Source organism: Taurulus bubalis, assembly GCF_910589615.1.
Source record: "Taurulus bubalis genome assembly, chromosome: 15".
Lineage (NCBI taxonomy): Eukaryota > Metazoa > Chordata > Actinopteri > Perciformes > Cottidae > Taurulus > Taurulus bubalis.
The window spans coordinates 1,350,641-1,370,330 of NC_136603.1; the positions used below are offsets into that span (position 1 = coordinate 1,350,641).

A 19,690-nucleotide genomic window follows, 5' to 3' on the forward strand; every position below is an offset into this window, starting at 1 on the left:
CGCAGATTAACCACAACGCTACGAACACGCCGTCATGCAACACAACACACAGGGTGAAGATGAGGGTGATGATGAGGGGGATGATGCAACGAGGAGGGTGATAGTACCATATTACCCCACTAGAGAGCTGATAGTACCATATTACCCCACTAGAGAGCTTATAGTACCATATTACCCCACTAGAGAGCTGATTGTACCATATTACCCCACTAGAGAGCTTATAGTACCATATTACCCCACTAGAGAGCTGATAGTACCATATTACCCCACTAGAGAGTTCATAGTACCATATTACCCCACTAGAGAGCTTATAGTACCATATTACCCCACTAGAGAGCTGATAGTACCATATTACCCCACTAGAGAGCTTATAGTACCATATTACCCCACTAGAGAGCTGATTGTACCATATTACCCCACTAGAGAGCTTATAGTACCATATTACCCCACTAGAGAGCTGATAGTACCATATTACCCCACTAGAGAGTTCATAGTACCATATTACCCCACTAGAGAGCTTATAGTACCATATTACCCCACTAGAGAGTTCATAGTACCATATTACCCCACTAGAGAACTCATAGTACCATATTACCCCACTAGAGAACTCATTGTACCATATTACCCCACTAGAGAGTTCATAGTACCATATTACCCCACTAGAGAGCTCATAGTACCATATTACCCCACTAGAGAACTCATAGTACCATATTACCCCACTAGAGAGCTGATAGTACCATATTACCCCACTAGAGAACTCATAGTACCCTATTACCCCACTAGAGAGTTCATAGTACCATATTACCCCACTAGAGAACTCATAGTACCATATTACCCCACTAGAGAGCTGATAGTACCATATTACCCACTAGAGAGCTGATAGTACCATATTACCCCACTAGAGAGCTGATAGTACATATTACCCCACTAGAGAGCTGATAGTACCATATTACCCCACTAGAGAGCTGATAGTACATATTACCCCACTAGAGAGCTGATAGTACCATATTACCCCACTAGAGAACTGATAGTACCATATTACCCCACTAGAGAATTTATAGTACCATATTACCCCACTAGAGAGTTTATAGTACCATATTACCCCACTAGAGAATTTATAGTACCATATTACCCCACTAGAGAGCTCATAGTACCATATTACCCCACTAGAGAGCTGATAGTACCATATTACCCCACTAGAGAGTTTATAGTACCATATTACCCCACTAGAGAATTTATAGTACCATATTACCCCACTAGAGAGCTCATAGTACCATATTACCCCACTAGAGAACTGATAGTACCATATTACCCCACTAGAGAGCTCATAGTACCATATTACCCCACTAGAGAGCTCATAGTACCATATTACCCCACTAGAGAGCTCATAGTACCATATTACCCCACTAGAGAATTTATAGTACCATATTACCCCACTAGAGAGCTCATAGTACCATATTACCCCACTAGAGAGCTCATAGTACCATATTACCCCACTATATATATATATGTATATATATATATATTGTACCATATTACCATAGGACCATGAGGACCATGAGTTGTGTCGTCGCGCTGCTTTTCATGAGAGAGACTTCATCTCATTAACGACCGCCTGAAAGGCGAGTCGAGTCATGTTGGAAATTAATTTACACAGGAAGTGTTGAGTTATGAGAGAGAGAGAGAGAGAGAGAGAGAGAGAGAGAGAGAGAGAGAGAGAGAGAGAGAGAGAGAGAGAGAGAGAGAGAGAGGCTCTGGAGGAGGAGAGACTCTGACTCGAGGCTCTGAATGAAAGTCGGGTTACATGTCGAGTGTGAGTTCATCTTTAATGAGTTCACATGTCCCGTTATGACTCCTCCTGTTTAGCATCGTTATGAAAGGAACTCCTCTTCTTCTTTGAGGTGATTTCAGGGTTCAGGACCTGTGTTCTCTCTGTGAGGGGGCGGGGCAGTAATACGAACCAGCAGAACCAGAGAGCCCGGGGCGATGTTTGCCGGGTCGAGAACTCAATCTGAGATGAAATTGCAATGAGCAGATGTGAGAGGAGTCGTGATGGAAGCCTCAGTGTTATCTCTTTATTATTTTGAACACTAAAAAAATAATGGTGTAATATTATCCAATCAAAGGATATATATATATATATATATATATATATATATATATATATATATATATATATATATATAAATATTTGTATTTATTTGTATATATATATATTTAACAGAATGTTGGTGGTATAAGGTCACTTTGACTTTAAACAATGCATTCTGGGTCAAAACTCCCTCACATGTTAATTATGATAATTAACACAAACGTCTAGATGATTTGAAGGGAAGGCGTTTGGAGCGACGTGGTCGGAGGAGGGATACGACCGTGATTCTACTTCAGCCATAAAAGGAAGTTGTTTTTTATTCTTCCCAAACTGTTAATGATGGAACTGGCACAGAAAGAAAAAAAAAAGCCAAAATGAGTTCCATTGTTCTCCGTCGTTGCAGAACCTCGCGGGTAATTGAAACGCGATCGGCCGCCAGTGGTGATGGAGCTGGAAATAATTACCATCTGGATGGAGGATCGTTCCACAGATCCACACGGGCGCTCTAATGAAAACCAGAAATCAAACATACAGGGGAAAAAAAGCGTTCCGCGTCAGCAATTGAATGCCGCCGAGGGAGACGAAGGATTTAAATTGAAAATCAGCAACTCGTTAGCGCCGTTGAATCCAAAGTGGCGTCCCGCGGAGCGGAGGAACGGAGAGTCTACCTGTCTGTAGGGGAGGGGGTCATTCATTAGAAAAGTCTTGTTCGCTGCAGGCGGCGTGCTGCTGGATCAAGCTGCTGAGGGGAGTTGAACCCCTGATGAAAGACCATCTGATGAGGACACTGTTTAAAGGTCGGACGGTCCGAAACAAATCAGCTCCTTAATGTCAGAGGCTCTGCAAAGCTGGAGGACAGACAAGGACCGAGAGACCAGAACGATGCGCATCGCGATATATTAATATATCGCGATATATTGATATATTGCGATATATTGAGATGGACGGACCGAAACAAATCAGCTCCTTAATGTCAGAAACTCTGCAAGACTTTAGCCCAAACAAGGACCCAGAGACCAGAACGATACGCATTGCGATATATTGATACATCGCGATATATTGTGATATATCCCAATATATCGCGATATATTGAGATATATTGCGTCTTTTTCTGGAAATGTAAGAATAGAGTTGAGAGGGCTGCACAGGGATGTAGTGGATAGCACTGTCGCCTCTCAGCACGAGGGGCCTGGGTTCGGATCCCGGTCTGGGCGGTCCTTCTGTGTGGAGTCTGCACGTTCTGCCCGTGGCAGCGTGGGTTTCCTCCGGGTGCTCCGGTTCCTCCAAAGACGTGCAGCTCAGGTTCATGTCCCGTCTGTCTCTACATGAGCCCTGAGATAGACTGGACACCTGTCCAGGTGAACTCTGCCTTCACCCATTGACAGCTGGGATCGGCTCCAGCGCCCCCGACCCTGAATAGGTTAATGGATGGAATACAATACAACTGGTTGTGCACCGACTGGAAAAAATGAATTATGAAGTCAGCTGACGAATCAATCCACCAGGAAGGTTTTTGGTTGTTGGTTTCATCATGTGGATAACATAGGAAAGACTTCAGTGGGATCTACTAAACATTTAACTATATATATATATATATATATATATATATATATATATATATATACATATATATATATACATATATATACATATATATATATATATATATATATATGTATATATATATATATATATATATATATATATATATATACATATATATATATACGTATATATATATACATATATATATACATATATATATATATGTATATATATATACGTATATATATATATATATATATATATATATATATATATATATATATATATATATATATATATTATTTACCTCCATCGTTCCTCTCATCCTACTCAGACCTCTCTCTTTCTCTCCCTCTCTCTCTCTCTCTCTCTCTCTCTCTCTCTTTCTCTCTCTCTCTCCAGTGGGTTAATTACTGTGATGCTGCTTCCTCCTCCATCCTGTTAGTTACATAAAACTCATTAAAATGAAGAGATGGGAAGTTTCTTATTATTATTATTTTTCTTTATGATGACGGCGAGACAAAGTCGTCACAGAGCTGCGATGGAGATATACATATATATATATATATATATATATATATATATATATATATATATATATATATATATATATATATATATATATGTATATATGTATTTATACAATGTATATCATATGTATATATGTATATATATATATATATATATATATATATATATATATATATATATATATATATATATATATATATATATATATATGCTTTGAACTGTAGTGTTTTCAGTTAATATTTTGTTGAATTTGTAGTTTTTTCAACTGCTATTTTGTGCTTAAAATAAATAAAAGTATTTATATCGCAGCGGTAGGAAACTCAACCCTACAGGTGGAATACATCTGACGTCATTAAGACGCAAAATAATACAAATAATAAAAAAAAAAAAAGTGTTTTTATACCCCGGGTCTCTCCAGATGAGCCACAGCACATGATGAACCTCTCTGCTGTCTGAAACAAGCAGTAGACTGGGAGCTACTGGTCCTCTCCCAGTTAGTGGACTCGTGGGACGTTCTCACAAACATCAAGAAGAGGCGCTGATGTTCTCTCTTTGTGTTCGGCTGTTGATTAGAGACGGCATCCAGCATGACTGCCTCCTCCTCTGGAGGCCTGACCCGCTTCCTCGTCTTCCTCGTCTTCCTCGTCTTCCTCCCCCCTCCATCTCTCCTCACTGACGGAGGGAAAGTAGGGAGGAGAGAGGAGGAGCTGATCACCTCATTAACGCAGAGAAAAGAGGAAAGAGGGAGCTGGAAAATGTTCAATATATTCATTGCGATTGGGAATAGGGGGGATGACCTTGACACACATCCCATTGTTTCACAGGATGAGCAGTGTGTGTGTGTGTGTGTGTGTGTGTGTGTGTGTGTGTGCAGCACAATGAGAGCTATTCAAACAGACGAACCCACAGACTGCAGAGAGCCGATTGGCCAAGCGGCTCTGTCATCTGTTGCCAGGTAGATTTCTAACCGCCGGTCTCTCCCTCTCTGCGCTCTCCGCATGCTCGCCTCTGATTGGACGGCTGCTGCTCGCCTCTGATTGGACGGCCGCTGCTCGCCTCTGATTGGACGGCTGCTTCCTGCGCTCAAACTCGCTGACTTTGAAAACAGGGGAGAACACATCACCTGTGTTTAGGGATCGGGTCTTCATACTGGTCCTGGTTCACTTTTCGTGAAACAGTTTGATATACTTTAAAATATCTCTTTAGAATATCTCTAGACCAGGTCTGTGAGGGTCTCACTAGTTTCAAAGGTAGGTTGACTATTAACCCAGAGAGACAGAGAGACAGAAAGACTGTGCCTCAGTGGTCAGCATCACTGACTTTCAATCAGAGCATCGGTGGTTTGAGTCCCGGTTCCGCTAGTCCATGACGATGTGTCCTTGAGCGAGACACTGAACCCTGAACTGCTCCCGTGGCTGTGTCTACGGTGTGTAGACACCATGTAGGTGTCAGTGGAGGAGGCTTGAGACCAGGACAATAGCAGAACCCGTAACTCTGGACCTCATTGATACTCTGAGTTTCTCCTCTTCAGAACCGGGTTTCCGGCGGCGGCCCTACTTTGTCCGTCTCTCGTTCACGAAGCCGTTTCAAAGCCGGATCATTTCACGCTCTCGTCGCCTCTGAAACGTTTGACTCCGAGCCGTCTGAAGCGTTTGATGGGAAGCCGATCCGACGCGGAGAACCGGCGGCCACGCGGAGGCGTGAGGCTGATGAAGGTCGCCCGGCAACAGCTGACCCGTCGCCGTTAATTAACCCTTGACTGCTGTGTTGTGACGGTGGCGTTTCTGCTCTCACACCCTCCCCTCCTCTCTAACGCTGACATCCATCGCCCGTCTCCAGACGCCCTTCTTCTTATACGTCCACTTCTTCTTATACGTCCACTTCTTCTTATACGTCCACTTCTTATACGTCCACTTCTTCTTATACGTCCACTTCTTCTAATACGTCCACTTCTTATACGTCCACTTCTTCTTCGTGTGTGTGTGTGTGTGTTCCTGTAAAATCTTCATCTCTATATTTTCTATATTTTTTTTAAATTTCATGGAAGATATTTTATTTTATTCATTGATTGATATGAAACATAACATGAAGGATGTTGCGTAACCCTTTGGTATTAGTCTATAATTATATTTCACGTCATTGTTTCATCAAAGAAACCAGGCCTTGCAACACAAAGAGTACATAAAAGTGCAAAGTCTCGAGACCGGTTCTGAAGCAGGTCCGGGTGTGGCCGGACGGAGCCTCCTCCGCTCTCCAAGACTGCTTTGACTCAACAGACTGGGGAATGTTTAAGCAGGCAGCCACAAACAACAACCACACAGACATTGGGGAGGACACAGACACTGTTACTTCTTACATCAGTAAGTGCATTGATCATGTGACCCACATAAAGACCATCACCACTCGGGCTAACCAGAAGCCGTGGCTGACAGGGGAAGTCCATCGGCTGCTGAGGGCCAGAAACAAGGCTTTCAGAGCTGGGGACAAAACGGACCTGAGAACAGCGAGCCGACCTGTCCCACGGCCTCAGGAAAGCTAAACAAGACCACACAAATAAGATAACCCGTCACTTTCAAGACAGCAGAGACACACGCAGCCTGTGGCAGGGCATTCAGACCATCACAGACTATAAACCCGCGCCACAGACCTGCGACAGCAACATCTCTCTGCTAAACGACCTAAACGGCTTCTTTGCACGGTTTGAAGCTCAGAACAACACTCGTCCACACAAGACTCCGCCCCCTCCCCACGATCAGCTTCTGTGCCTGTCTGCTGCCAGCGTGAAGAGGACTCTCTCCACCATCAACACCCGCAAGGCAACAGGTCCAGACAACATCCCTGGTCGTGTGTTGCTGGACTGCGCAGAGGAGCTTAAGGACGTCTTCACGGATGTCTTCAATACATCTCTGAGACAAGCTGTTGTTCCGCCATGCTTCAAGGCCACCACCATCATTCCTGTGCCAAAGAAACCCACTCCGTCCTGCTTCAATGACTACCGTCCAGTGGCACTGACCCCCATAATCATGAAGTGCTCTGAACGACTAGTCATGTCACACATCCAATCCATTCTCCCCCCCACCCTGGACCCTTTCCAGTTTGCATACCGTGCCATAACGGTCCACGGAGGATGCAATCTACTCTGCTCTCCACCCAGCCCTCACACACCTGGACAAAAAAGACTCGTATGTGAGAATGCTGTTCATTGACTTTAGTTCAGCATTCAACACCATCATCCCACAACAACTCGTCTGCAAACTTGACCAGCTGGGGCTCAACACCTGGCTGTGTAACTGGCTGCTGGACTTCCTCAGTGAGAGGCCACAAGCAGTACGTGTCGGCAACAACACCTCGAGCAGCATCACTCTGAGTACAGGGGCCCCTCAGGGCTGTGTGCTCAGTCCTCTGCTCTTCACCTTGCTGACTCACGACTGCAGAACCAGCTACAGCACCAACCACATGGTCAAATTCGCAGACGACACAACACTGATAGGTCTCGTCACCAAGGATGACGAGACCCTCTACAGGAAGGAGGTCAACCTTCTGACCACGTGGTGCGGAGACAACAACCTCCTGCTAAACAGCAGCAAGACCAAGGAGATATACGACACCCGCCTCACCCGCAAGGTGACCTTGATTGTGAGCGACCCCTGTCACCCCTCACACGGCCTCCTCAGCCTCCTGCCCTCTGGTAGGAGAAACCGGAGCCTCCGAGCTCGCACCACCAGGCTGTCCAACAGCTTCATCCACCAGGCTGTCCACCAGCTTCATCCACCAGGCTGTCCAACAGCTTCATCCACCAGGCTGTCCACCAGCTTCATCCACCAGGCTGTCCACCAGCTTCATCCACCAGGCTGTCCACCAGCTTCATCCACCAGGCTGTCCACCAGCTTCATCCACCAGGCTGTCCAACAGCTTCATCCACCAGGCTGTCAGGAAGCTGAACTCTCTCCCCACCGTCCCACTCCGTCCTCCTCTCTAGACTCACATGTCTGGATGCTGCTAAAGAGTCACAGTCATTTATTTATAGCCCTTCAGTCTTTATAGTTCCTAATGTATGTTGTCTATATGTTATATGTTGTATATTTTTGTTTTTTAACTTTTAAACAGTTTTTTGCACTTTATTATTATTATTATTATTATTATTATTATCACTATTGCACAATTCTCTATATGTTGGACAGAAGAGAAACATACTTTCGATTTTCTGCATGTTTGCACATTGCAGAAAGTTGACAATAAAACTGACTTTGACTTTTGACTTTTGATAAATATGAAAAAATACATCCAACAAAAATAAACACGCCAAAGGGGCTCAAAGCAGTACATTTAATCCGTTCAATGTTTCCATACAAATGTGTTATTACAGGGTTTTTTTCTTTGTGCATTAACGTCTCCTGACACCCACTGAGTCACAATTTACTTTCACCAAAAATACATAAACTAGCGTCAAACTACTGCAAGCGTTCCATTAAAACGTTAATAACGGTTTAAATACTCGTGCAGGCGGCTCGCTTCCAGGATTTACGCCTTCTATTATTTCATTTCCATGTTTTATGGTTCTTTGCCTCGTCGGATGTGTGAACCACCAACACAAAGAAAAGGTGAGTTATGAAACCAAGTGGCTGCTTCTTGATGTGGAAATGTCAGATTATTGCTCCAGGGCCTCGTGACCAGCGACATAATGCTTCTAATAACCCGGCATGATGGGAAATGCCAAACAAAGCGCTGCGGTGATTGAATCAGGAGCGCTCTGGTGGCAGAGGACTCGTTCTGAGGAAAGGAGATGAGGGGAGTCTTCTCCTTCTTCTGGTCAGCAGAGAAGCTGTAAATATCTTCTGATCAGCATCACTTCATCACGGTGCAACACCGGTGTGTTATGATTATTAGAATAAATCATTTAGCTGAGACTCTACAGCTCTGAATAAATCGGAGCAGAAAGGCTCTTTTGTGCAGAAGCTGAAACGCTCACATACCTGACTGATTATCACCTTCAATTTGTTGTGGCTAATGTGTAACGTCCACGTCCAGCAGACGCACAACGACGACAACATTTACCAGAGTGATTGTGTCACCTGATGGAGTCCAATATTCTCTTTGAGCTCCGTGTTGGGTCTCCTCCACCTCCTGAGGGAAATATATATAGCGGCTAAATGCTCACCAGCTGGTATCCAACTGAGTCTGTCGGATGTTTTCTGCTGCTCAGCTGGTAGCCCTTTTTAAATGCAGTCAAACTGAGTCAAACGGAGTCAAACTGAGTCAAACAGAGTCAAACTGAGTCAAATAGAGCCGCCACATGTGTATAGAAAAGGGGCTTGTTTGCCTAAAACAGCAGCCTGCTGCTGCTGGAAACATTGAGACTGAATCAGACAGGAAATGTGCTATAAAACCAAAGTTAGGAGCTCAAAATATGCTGAAAAGCTCAGCAGAGTTGAAGAAGATTGGAAACTGCAGGTAAAAATATCTTTGGAGTGAATATTAAAACGGTCATTTAGAGAATTTAGAATCTGAACAACTTACATCCTCTGTTCCAGGACCCTCGCATCGGAAAAGCCACAACAACAAAAACTCCCAAAAAACCCTCTGTTTCCCTCCAGAGAAAGACTAGCTAATTAGCTAACGAGCTAACGAGCTAACAAGCCAGCTGCCCAGTTCCGCAGCATTGATCGCTCTCTTTCCGTCAATTTCCGACATTTTACGTCCCGACCCCCATTTTCTTTTGTACTCGTGTCAAAAGAGTCCGTTCTCCTCGTCCTCTGCGCCCCTGGAAGCAGACTTGAACGCCCGGTGTTCTCTATGAACCTTTGTCTTTCTTCATTTCCCGCTCTGGACCTTCTCTTTCTGCTCTCTGCAGACTCTACGGGGCTTTTTCCCCTCGCACCGCGGTGGCGTGCTGCTCTGACAACCAGATCAATGAGACCCAATGAATGTCGCCCAGGTTGCTATTTGGGGTCCCGGCTGGAGACATGAAAGAGCCCCCGGGCCGCCATACCGGTCCCAGCACCCCCCCGCTGCTTATGGATCTCCTTGTTCCCCCAGCCGGACCCCGCTGGGAAATCACCTTTGCAAACAGCGAGGCGCTCATCTCCGGTGAAATGTATATCAATATATATATATATATTTATATATATATATTTATATATATACGCAGGGAGGGTAATGAAGAGGTGCATATGCGCAGTGGCATTTCCCGCTCCGCGGCGTTGCAGACCTTCAGTACAAAGTGAAACATTCCCCTCGCCGCCGGAGCTCTGATGGAGCCGGAGGAGCCGCGGTGACATTTAGGCGACGTCAGGTGATTCCTCACCAGGCCGTAATGAAAGAGAGTCGCGATCCGATTGCATGTTTTTATCCGCGTGATTTATGTTCTGTAAAGTCACAAAATAAACACACACAGATGTGAGAGTTACGGAGTCAGACCTGCAGCTTGTGAAGCATCAATCATCTTTAAAGTCCTGCGACGTGATCAGAGCTGCAGGAGAATACTGTGGGATCTTTAAGTACGTTTATTCACCATCTGGCAACACACCAGACAATTACTATGTTTTCACGCACAAAATATATATGTATATATTTTTTGCCCTAAATCACAAAAAGGCCGCATTCGTCCTGACAGCAAATAAAAATGCATATTCCCCGTCTGCTTCACGTTCAGCCCGATTCAAGAGATTTATTATCTTTCATACGTAGCATCTAATTTGTGTTGGCCAAATGCAGGTCTCCACACTCCTAACGAGCTGGACATAAGTCCAAAGAATGATCCTAAAAACCAGAATCATATCAACACATCACACATCATTTTAAACCGAAAAAGCTCCACTCACAATCATTCTGACTCTCCAAATGGAACATACAGTTCACATGATTCAAATTGAGAATAATCGTGGAATATCATTGTCCATGTAAACCCATCACATTAACAACACTATATGAAACAACCTTCACAAAGCTTATTGGACGTCGTTGTTCTTGACTGGGTCAAGAATTATAATCAAATTAAATCTAAACTGCAATTAAAGGTAACATGTTTGAACTCAACCTTTTCGACCGAACAAACGGACTTATTTCCATGAAAGGACTTTTAACTTGAGCTGATCATGGAGGTCAACCACTGATCAGGCAGCTGTTCCTCTAAACAATCAATGATTATATTGTGATATGAACCTCAGAAGCGCTTGTTTGTGTGAAGGATCCACCCGTTGGTCATGTGACGACTGAGCTCTATCCATTGGTGGCTGAACCTTTTGCGTTCATTATTTTGAACTCTTCTGCTTCATTCGCGTTTTGCCCGTAGCCCTTTAAGCCCTAACCCCAGCCCCTTGTGTTTAGAGGTTGTACATGGGGATTATATATTATTGTAGCCCTGATTGTTTAAGTTGATACCTAACATGTTTGTTTCGGCCACGAACCAAACGTCCCCGAGTGACCCGCTCCTCGTCTGATGTGTTTCAGGTCTGGTGAAGTTGGGCATCCACTGCGTCACGTGTCAGAAAGTGGCCATCAAGATCGTCAACAGAGAGAAGCTCAGCGAGTCGGTTCTTATGAAGGTAAGACGCTTGTGTTTTATCAGTGTGTGTGTGTGTGTGTGTGTGTGTGTGTGTGTGTGTGTGTGTGTGTGTGTGTGTGTGCCATTGCACAAAAGGCTTTGGAACCTTTTGGTGCTTTTGGTCGTGAATTCTGAGTTTTCTCAAGTGAATCATCTATTTTTTTGGTTGTTAATAAGATTTGTTTGCCAATATTATATATGTTTGTTATTGCCAACTACTTTTCATGTATTTATTTATTTACACCTTTAAGAGAGGTTTCTTGTCGAAAAAGTCTCAGTAATTTACAAAAATAGCTTCTTCTTTTTTCACCAAACAAACATGAGAAAATAGAGCATTTTGTCGGGGACTATTTCCAGCGGCGGATGAATCCACATTTGTCACTTTTGTTCTCATGAAGCTCTGTGAATAAACCAGGAAGTGACACACACTCTCATGTGTGTCACTTTAAGGATTATACAGTGTTGTGCTTCACATTAGAAATGTGTAGAACTGTATAGAAGCTATTTAAGGGTTTTATCCAGAACCACAGAACATATTATTATGTCTTAGAGCCACAATCTTCACAAACGAGAGCAGGAAATAGCCCAGAATGCAATGCAGGAAAGTGACGTGGATGAAGCCCGTCTGCAGCCGACTCCCTCCGCTGTCTGTCTGCTGTGTGTGTGTGTGTGTGTGTGTGTGTGTGTGTGTGTGTGTGTGTGTGTGGAGGGTTCCCTCTAATCTCTCCTCCCGCCTCAGTCTCATTTTTAGAAGATGCCGAGGCCCTGTTGCCATGGCAACAGGCAGCGATCGGCTCGGGTTGTTCTCCCACAATGAAGTCTGGCCGGCCTCCTAAAAATAAAATGTCAATAACAAACAAAAAAAGATATCTGGAGGAGGATGAGGCGCATGTTTAAAACATGAAAGCCCCCCCCCCCCTACCCCATCCCCCACCCCATCCCCCTCCCCCTTCAGTTGGCATTTAGAAGAGACGCCATCTTGTTTGACACTCTGTTTCTGCTTTAAGCCCAAAGTTTATGCGACGTTGGATGTTTTTCTTTTGAGGTTTTTGCATGTGTGTCCTCACACACACACACACACACACACACACACACACACACACACACACACACACACACACACACACACACAATAGACTTCCACTGAAGGTTTATCTGGTTTAAGGTTTAGTCGGTTTGGTTTACATTAAAGGTACTTGTTGGTATTAGTCAATGAAAGTACTTTGCAAGGTTTCAGAAACAAAAGTACTTGGTTAGTATTAGTCGACAAAGGTACTTGGTTAGTATAAATCAATGAAAGTACTTTGTAAGGTTTCGGAAACAAAAGTACTTGGTTAAATTTAGGAAACAAAGGTACTTAGTTAAAAAGTACTTGATTAGTATTAGTCAATGAAAGTACTTGGATGGGTTTAGTACTTAAGTTTGGGATACAGTTGTGTCTTTGGTTAACGTAAGTGTGTTTGTTATGTAACGTACTCACTTAGGGCGGGGCTACGAGGTGATTGACAGGTCTCTCTCCCAGCGATTCCTCAGTCCAGATACGTCACTTCCTGTTCGCTGGTTGAGAAAAAAACGAGATTGCGACGGCCAGAACGCCGAAGTGGAGGCGGTGTGTGTGTGTGTGTGTGTGTGTATGTGCGTGTGTGTGTGTGTGTGTGTGTGTGTGTGTGTGTGTGTGAGATTAAATCTCTTTTCCAGTTGAAGTGCAGCAGATTGTTTGTGTCGAGGTCGAAGCCGAGCTTCTCACGCGTGACGGAATCATTTCATCTCAACGACTCGCTGCTCGTGTTAATGTTGTCGATACTGACTTCCCTGTGTGTGTGTGTGTGTGTGTGTGTGTGTGTGTGTGTGTGTGTGTGTGTGTGTGTGTGTGTGTGTGTGTGTGTGTGTGTGTGTGAGAGCGCGTCAGCAGCTTTTTCTCATCAATCTAAACTTTGTACGATGTTCAGCATCATTTCAGCAGAATATCATAATTCATTCGGTAAATAAATAATTACATTAGCATTAATAGAAAATGAGCAGTCTGGATTTAAATATTATTGATAATGTTTATAGTAGTTCAGTGTCTGAATGTAGTTAGATTATTAATTCATACATTTAATATGAACAAAAAAATAATAATAATAAAATTGGATTTCACAATTCCTTATTCCCAGTTTTATTATTTATTTATTTTGTGATGATGACATTTAAATCCAGGAGCTCTGATTGGGTGAACTCTCAAACAAACACGAATATAAAATATATGAATTAGTAAGTAATTATTGAGTTCATCATATTAACTGGAGGTCTGGTTGTGTGACTGCTCCGCTTGCTCTCCTGCCAAAAGTATTTTTTAGTAGTTCATATTTGAGTCGTTGGTATTTATCCAAAAATGTAGCCAAAGAACTATGTTCAAGTTGGACAGTTTTCAGCTTCCTTTAAAGTAGACACAGGAAGTCACCGAAGCAGTCACTTCCTGTTAGTTCTGTAGGCTACTTGTAGTTTACAGACCTTGTTCGGGTTCATTCATACGTGTTTACAAATATATATTTATGTAGAAATGTGTGTAGCTGCATCCTTTGTTTGTTTTATGTGAAACACTTTGCTGCTCGTTTTGAAGTGTGTTGTATAAATAATCTTTATTATTATCAACCACACAAGATATGTTTTCAGATTAAACACGAGACTAATAGTCGACAATCAAGCGTTAAGTATTACAACTACACATAAAATAAGGATTTTATACTAAACGTGGTGTCCGTTGAGAGCCAATCAGCTCTCTGATGTGGCGACAGCCAGGCGTTTCCCATCATGCACTGGGCCACGCAGTCGATGGAGAGCTGCTGCGGCCGCCTTGCTCTCGTGAGACTATCGTTGACCACGTGTTCACGACGTCAGAGCGTCGGGGTCGTCTCCAAACGAACCCGACGACTGAATAAACACCATTACGTGAACGGCAGCTGGAGATGAAGCTCTGCAGGTGGAGGCGCCGACACGAGATGAGACTCAACATCTCAGTCCTCGTCAGTGAGTCAGTCCGTGAGTCTTTTCTCAGACTTGACTCTCCGGCTGGCCGACTCGCGTTGGGAAATCTTGAGCGAGGGTCAAGCGACTCCGATGTGCACCGATCCCACCTGAGCGGGGGTCACTTCATCTGGTCCGGTGATCGATCACAAGCTAACCAGTGGTTTTATAAAGTCCAGCGGCGTCTCCCTTCACTTGTACTGTGGATGATTCATCCCCAACGTTGGCTCACTCCGTCATCTGGCAGAGAGCAGAGACTTGAGGAGGGTCGTTCACAAAGCGTTGGATCACTGTTACAGTGCAGCGTGTGGAGAATGATGGATCAGCAGCGATGCAGTTGGTCAAGATCCACCTGAAGGCCCAAAGTTAAACCCTTCTGATAGCTCCAATACACATGAACTGTTCCTCAGTAATGATGTAATCGTATTAATGCATGAGCTACCTTCAGGTTTAAAGACTTATCTTTCCGTTATAGTCCGCATTACGCAAGACTTAACTTGATAAGAGCTTATATATTAATGCCTTTTTAATGACGGCCAACACAGCTGGAATCATTTCTGCTAATTTGGTTCAACAGACAGGATGAGCCGGATGTAATTGACAAGACAGGGTTCAGATGAGATCACAATTATTATTATTGTATAATTAAAGAGCGGGCGAAGACCTGAGGTGACCGGTGATCTCTTCTTGAAACCACAGCTTTGTTTCTTACAGCTGTGGGACCGAATGTTCCTCCCACCCCCCCTGTATTACCACACATTATAAAGCCATATGGTCATAATGGCTCTTAATGAACGCCGGCGTCGCCGCCCACACCTGGAGGGCGGAGGGCCTGTTTACCTGGTACACGTGTTTAATTAGCCTCTGCCTCGCCGCGCCGTGTGAGCGCGTCTCTGGCGTGAGGAGATGCAAACGAGGCTAATTAGATGTGAAAGCGGGGGATGGGCGGATGTTCTGCACCTGCATTCATCCCAGACATCAGTCACTGTGTGTGTTCACCTGGGATCAGCCCACAGCCAGAAAGCAAAGGATTGCCTCATATTATAATTAAATTAGCAGATTTGACTGCTTCCTGTGTGAGAATAAATGAATAAGAGTGGAAGGGACTTAGAAAAGTGTAAGTGTGTCAGCTACTGTTCTTTAAATGAACTCACTGAACTGAACTCAATGCTTTACTCTATCATAATGTATTCATTCAGTGATATATGTGGTCGTGTTTGCTTGGATTCAGGCTGTCTCTGTTGACGTGGTGAAGCAGCGTGGCATCATGGGAGTTGTTGTTTTTAATGAAGTCGTTAGGAATGCCTTCAGTGTTCATCGTTCGAGAGGTTGTTAACCGAACACATGCTACTGCTGGCCACCAGCCCGCTGCTGGGCTCGTTGTCTTTAACCGGTGTGATGTTAGCACGTTAGCATGTTAGCAATGTAGCTGGCCAGCTTAACGCTTCTTCCACACTCACAGCGTATCTGCCGAAGCACATCGCTATCGGCAGATGAGTGACAACTTTGATGGGATTATTTTCTGGAACCAGTGTAGCATTGAAGCATGGTGGAATTAGCAAGGTAGCTAAGTAGCCAGACCACCGCTAGTTAACCTGCTAACTCCACCATGCTTTAATTTTCAATATTTCTAATAGTTTAGTCTGCTAGCAACATTCATATAAATCTCTCTCATTGTTTAGCCTCTTGGCAACATTTATGTTAATTACTCTAATAGTGTAGCCGGTTAGCAACATTTATGTTAATTACTCTAATAGTGTAGCCGGTTAGCAACATTTATGTTAATTACTCTAATAGTGTAGCCGGTTAGCAACATTTATGTTCATCGCTCTCATAGTGTAGCCTGTTAGCATTTCTCTCCATCTCTGAAAAACTTCTCCGGTATTGTACCTTGCTAGAGTCTCTAATCACAGTTGATCATCTTGAATGTCTGCAACATCGATTATTGCACCCAACTTCACAACAAGAGGACATCTTGGATGTGAAACGGTCTAAATTTACTAACGCAAACTTTTGTATTGGTTGTAAAAACCATATCACCTCAATTGTCTACACCAAGAGTTTCACATTGGAGCTCATTTATTCTCATTCACTTCTTTTGTCAAGTATTTCCAGCCCTTTAGAGATCAATAATAATGTAATGTAATCTGACATCAGAATTTCTCTCCGATCTTTTCCGTGTGAGAGAAAGAAAGAGAGAGAAAGAGAGAGAAAGAGAAAGAAAGAGAGAGAAAGAGAGAGAAGAGAGAGAGAAAGAGAGAGAAAGAGAAAGAAAGAGAGAGAAAGAGAGAGAAAGAGAAAGAAAGAGAAAGAAAGAGAAAGTAAGAGAAAGAAAGAGAGAGAAAGAGAAAGAGAGAAAGAGAAAGAGAGAGAGAGAGAAAGAGAGAGAAAGAGAAAGAGAGAGAAAGAGAAAGAGAGAAAGAGAGAGAGAGAGAGAGAGAGGTTTGTGTGACAGTCTGGTCTGAGAAACTTCTGGGCTCAAGATTAAAGGGGGATCCTTTAATTATGTATTTGCTGCCAGCTGCCATCGCCCCACCATGACAGACCTTTGAAGACCTGGCGGCTTTGATGGAAATGAAATTCCATTTTCTGTCCAGACCTGTCACATAACCCATGAGGATCGGCATGCGGATGACTGGATGACTCAGACAGCCATGAAAAGAGTCATCAGCTGAAAATGAGCCATCGGAGAGCGGTGACGGACAGATGACCGATGCCGTCTTTGTGTTGCGCGGCTTAAAGCGATGAGAGTCTGGAATCAATAGGACGTATCATCAGAGGATCAGTTTGATCACCTGTGATATAGATTCTCACGGACGCCTACACACTACTCATTGATTATCTCAACAGAAACACGCAGGAACTAATCTGACATTTCCAACAAACTAATGTCGATATCGTGGCTCAAGGGTTTAATGGAATATACGACAACAACTCCTACATTTTACACTTATGTCATACTAAGATTGACATTCTGTTCAACGTCAGTAATTCAGCGCGATAATACCTTTTTATTGTCTTGTTTTGTATTGACCTAACTGACTAGTAAACAGGGATGTTCTCAAATCTGAGGCTGCATTGCATTCTGGTTTATTTTCCCAGCTCTGTGTGTGTGTGTGGGGTGGGAGGGTCCTCTCCTCCAACTCCTCTGGTTGTATAGAAGTCTATGCTTCATGTGTTAAGGCTGCATTCTCTCTCCTGACCACCAGGGGGCGACTCCTCTGGTTGTATAGAAGTCTATGCTTCATGTGTTAAAGCTGCATTCTCTCTCCTGACCACCAGGGGGCGACTCCTCTGGTTGTATAGAAGTCTATATAAATGACTCTACTAGTTTCAAGTCTTCTTCAATACAGCATGATGTTCATTTAGTAAATTATGCTCATTTAGAGTCAAACAGACCATAAAGCAGGGGACGCTTTAGGGCGGGGCTACAAGGTGATTGACAGGTCGACACAGAGACGTATACGGTGTCTGTACGTCATTTTGCCTCAGTCCATATATGGTCACTTCCTGTTTATTGGTTGTAAAAAAAGCCAAGATGGCGACTGTCAAATCTCTGAACTGGAGGCTTCAAAACGTCCACAAACCATCGGGTGACGTCACGACGACGTCACAAACTTCTACACAAACTATGTTTCATACGCAGTAACTCCAGAGAGGCAGATTGAGACCATGTGTGACTGATGCCGTCTGTGCAGAAACAGACTGAGGTCCAAACTCTGCGACCCCAGCGGGTCAGAGCTGAACACACAGACCCCTCAGGCAGACTCTGGACCCGAGGACAGGAAGGAAATAATCATTTTGGTTTCACATGAGTCCTAAAACGATGTGTGGCTGTTGGGCGACATTGTTCAAAAGAGGTCAAAGTCTGTATCATTTTTTAATTTTCAACAAATAAGAAAATAAAAACATGTCTGACTTCCTGTTCCTCAGCTCAGCTCCCTGAACGAGGACATCTTTCAGCAAAAGCTGGAAAACATTTCTTCTTATTTTAAAGACTCATTCATTAACTAAAGCAGCTGGTTCACCCTCTCATCTCAGGATTATTACTTTAATAGTTTAATAAAAATACTCCTTATCACCCAATCTGATCAATAGGAGAATAAATCAATGACCTCTTTGATTCCTCTGATCTTTTCCTAAAATCTAAAACATTGTTCTGTTTATATTCATACACTGTACATCTGTTGCTCTGGACAGTGTGTGTGTGTGTGTGTGTGTGTGTGTGTGTGTGTGTGTGTGTGTGTGTGTGTGTGTGTGTGTGTGTGTGTGTGTGTGACTTTAACATGACCGATGTCCTCTGTGCTCCTCTGCAGGTCGAGCGGGAGATCGCCATTCTGAAGCTCATCGAGCATCCTCACGTCTTAAAGCTGCACGACGTCTACGAAAACAAGAAATACCTGTGAGTACATTCTGCTTCTTCATCATCATCATCATCATCATCATCATCATCATCATCATCATCATCATCATCATCATCATCATCATCATCATCATCATCGTCATCATCATCATCATCATCATCATCATCATCATCGTCATCATCATCATCATGTGTGCGGGGCTACTAGAGAAGTATACGGCGTCTCTATGGTCACTTCCTGTTCACTGGTTACAAAAAAAATGGCGACGGCCGAAACGTCGACCTGGAGGCTTCAATACATTCTCGAACCAACGAGAGGCTTCAGGACGACTTCGTCCTCTTTGTCCTCTACGTCCTCTACCTCCTCTTCGTCCTCTTCGTCCTCTTCGTACTCTTCGTCCTCTACCTCCCCTTCGTACTCTTCGTCCTCTACGTCCTCTTTGTCCTCTTTGTCCTCTTTGTCCTCTATGTCCTCTTTGTCCTCTTCGTCCCCTCGTCCTCTTTGTCCTCTACGTCCTCTACGTCTTCTACGTCCTCTTTGTCCTCTATGTCCTCTACGTCTTCTTTGTCCTCTTTGTCCTCTTCGTCCTCTACGTCCTCTTTGTCCTCT

The 19,690-nt window shown here is 43.7% G+C and overlaps 1 protein-coding gene across 1 annotated transcript in view; it reads left to right on the forward strand.

Moving 5' to 3' along the window:
• LOC306747976 (serine/threonine-protein kinase BRSK2-like) overlaps positions 1-19,690 on the forward strand; it is a gene marked incomplete at both ends in the record, with an annotated part of 78,226 nt that overhangs the window by 29,349 nt on the left and 29,187 nt on the right. Inside the window, 2 exons of the mRNA XM_079231083.1 lie at positions 11,618-11,712; positions 19,034-19,119. Coding sequence (XP_079087209.1) covers positions 11,618-11,712; positions 19,034-19,119 — 181 coding nt within the window. The remainder of the gene's footprint in view (positions 1-11,617; positions 11,713-19,033; positions 19,120-19,690) is intronic.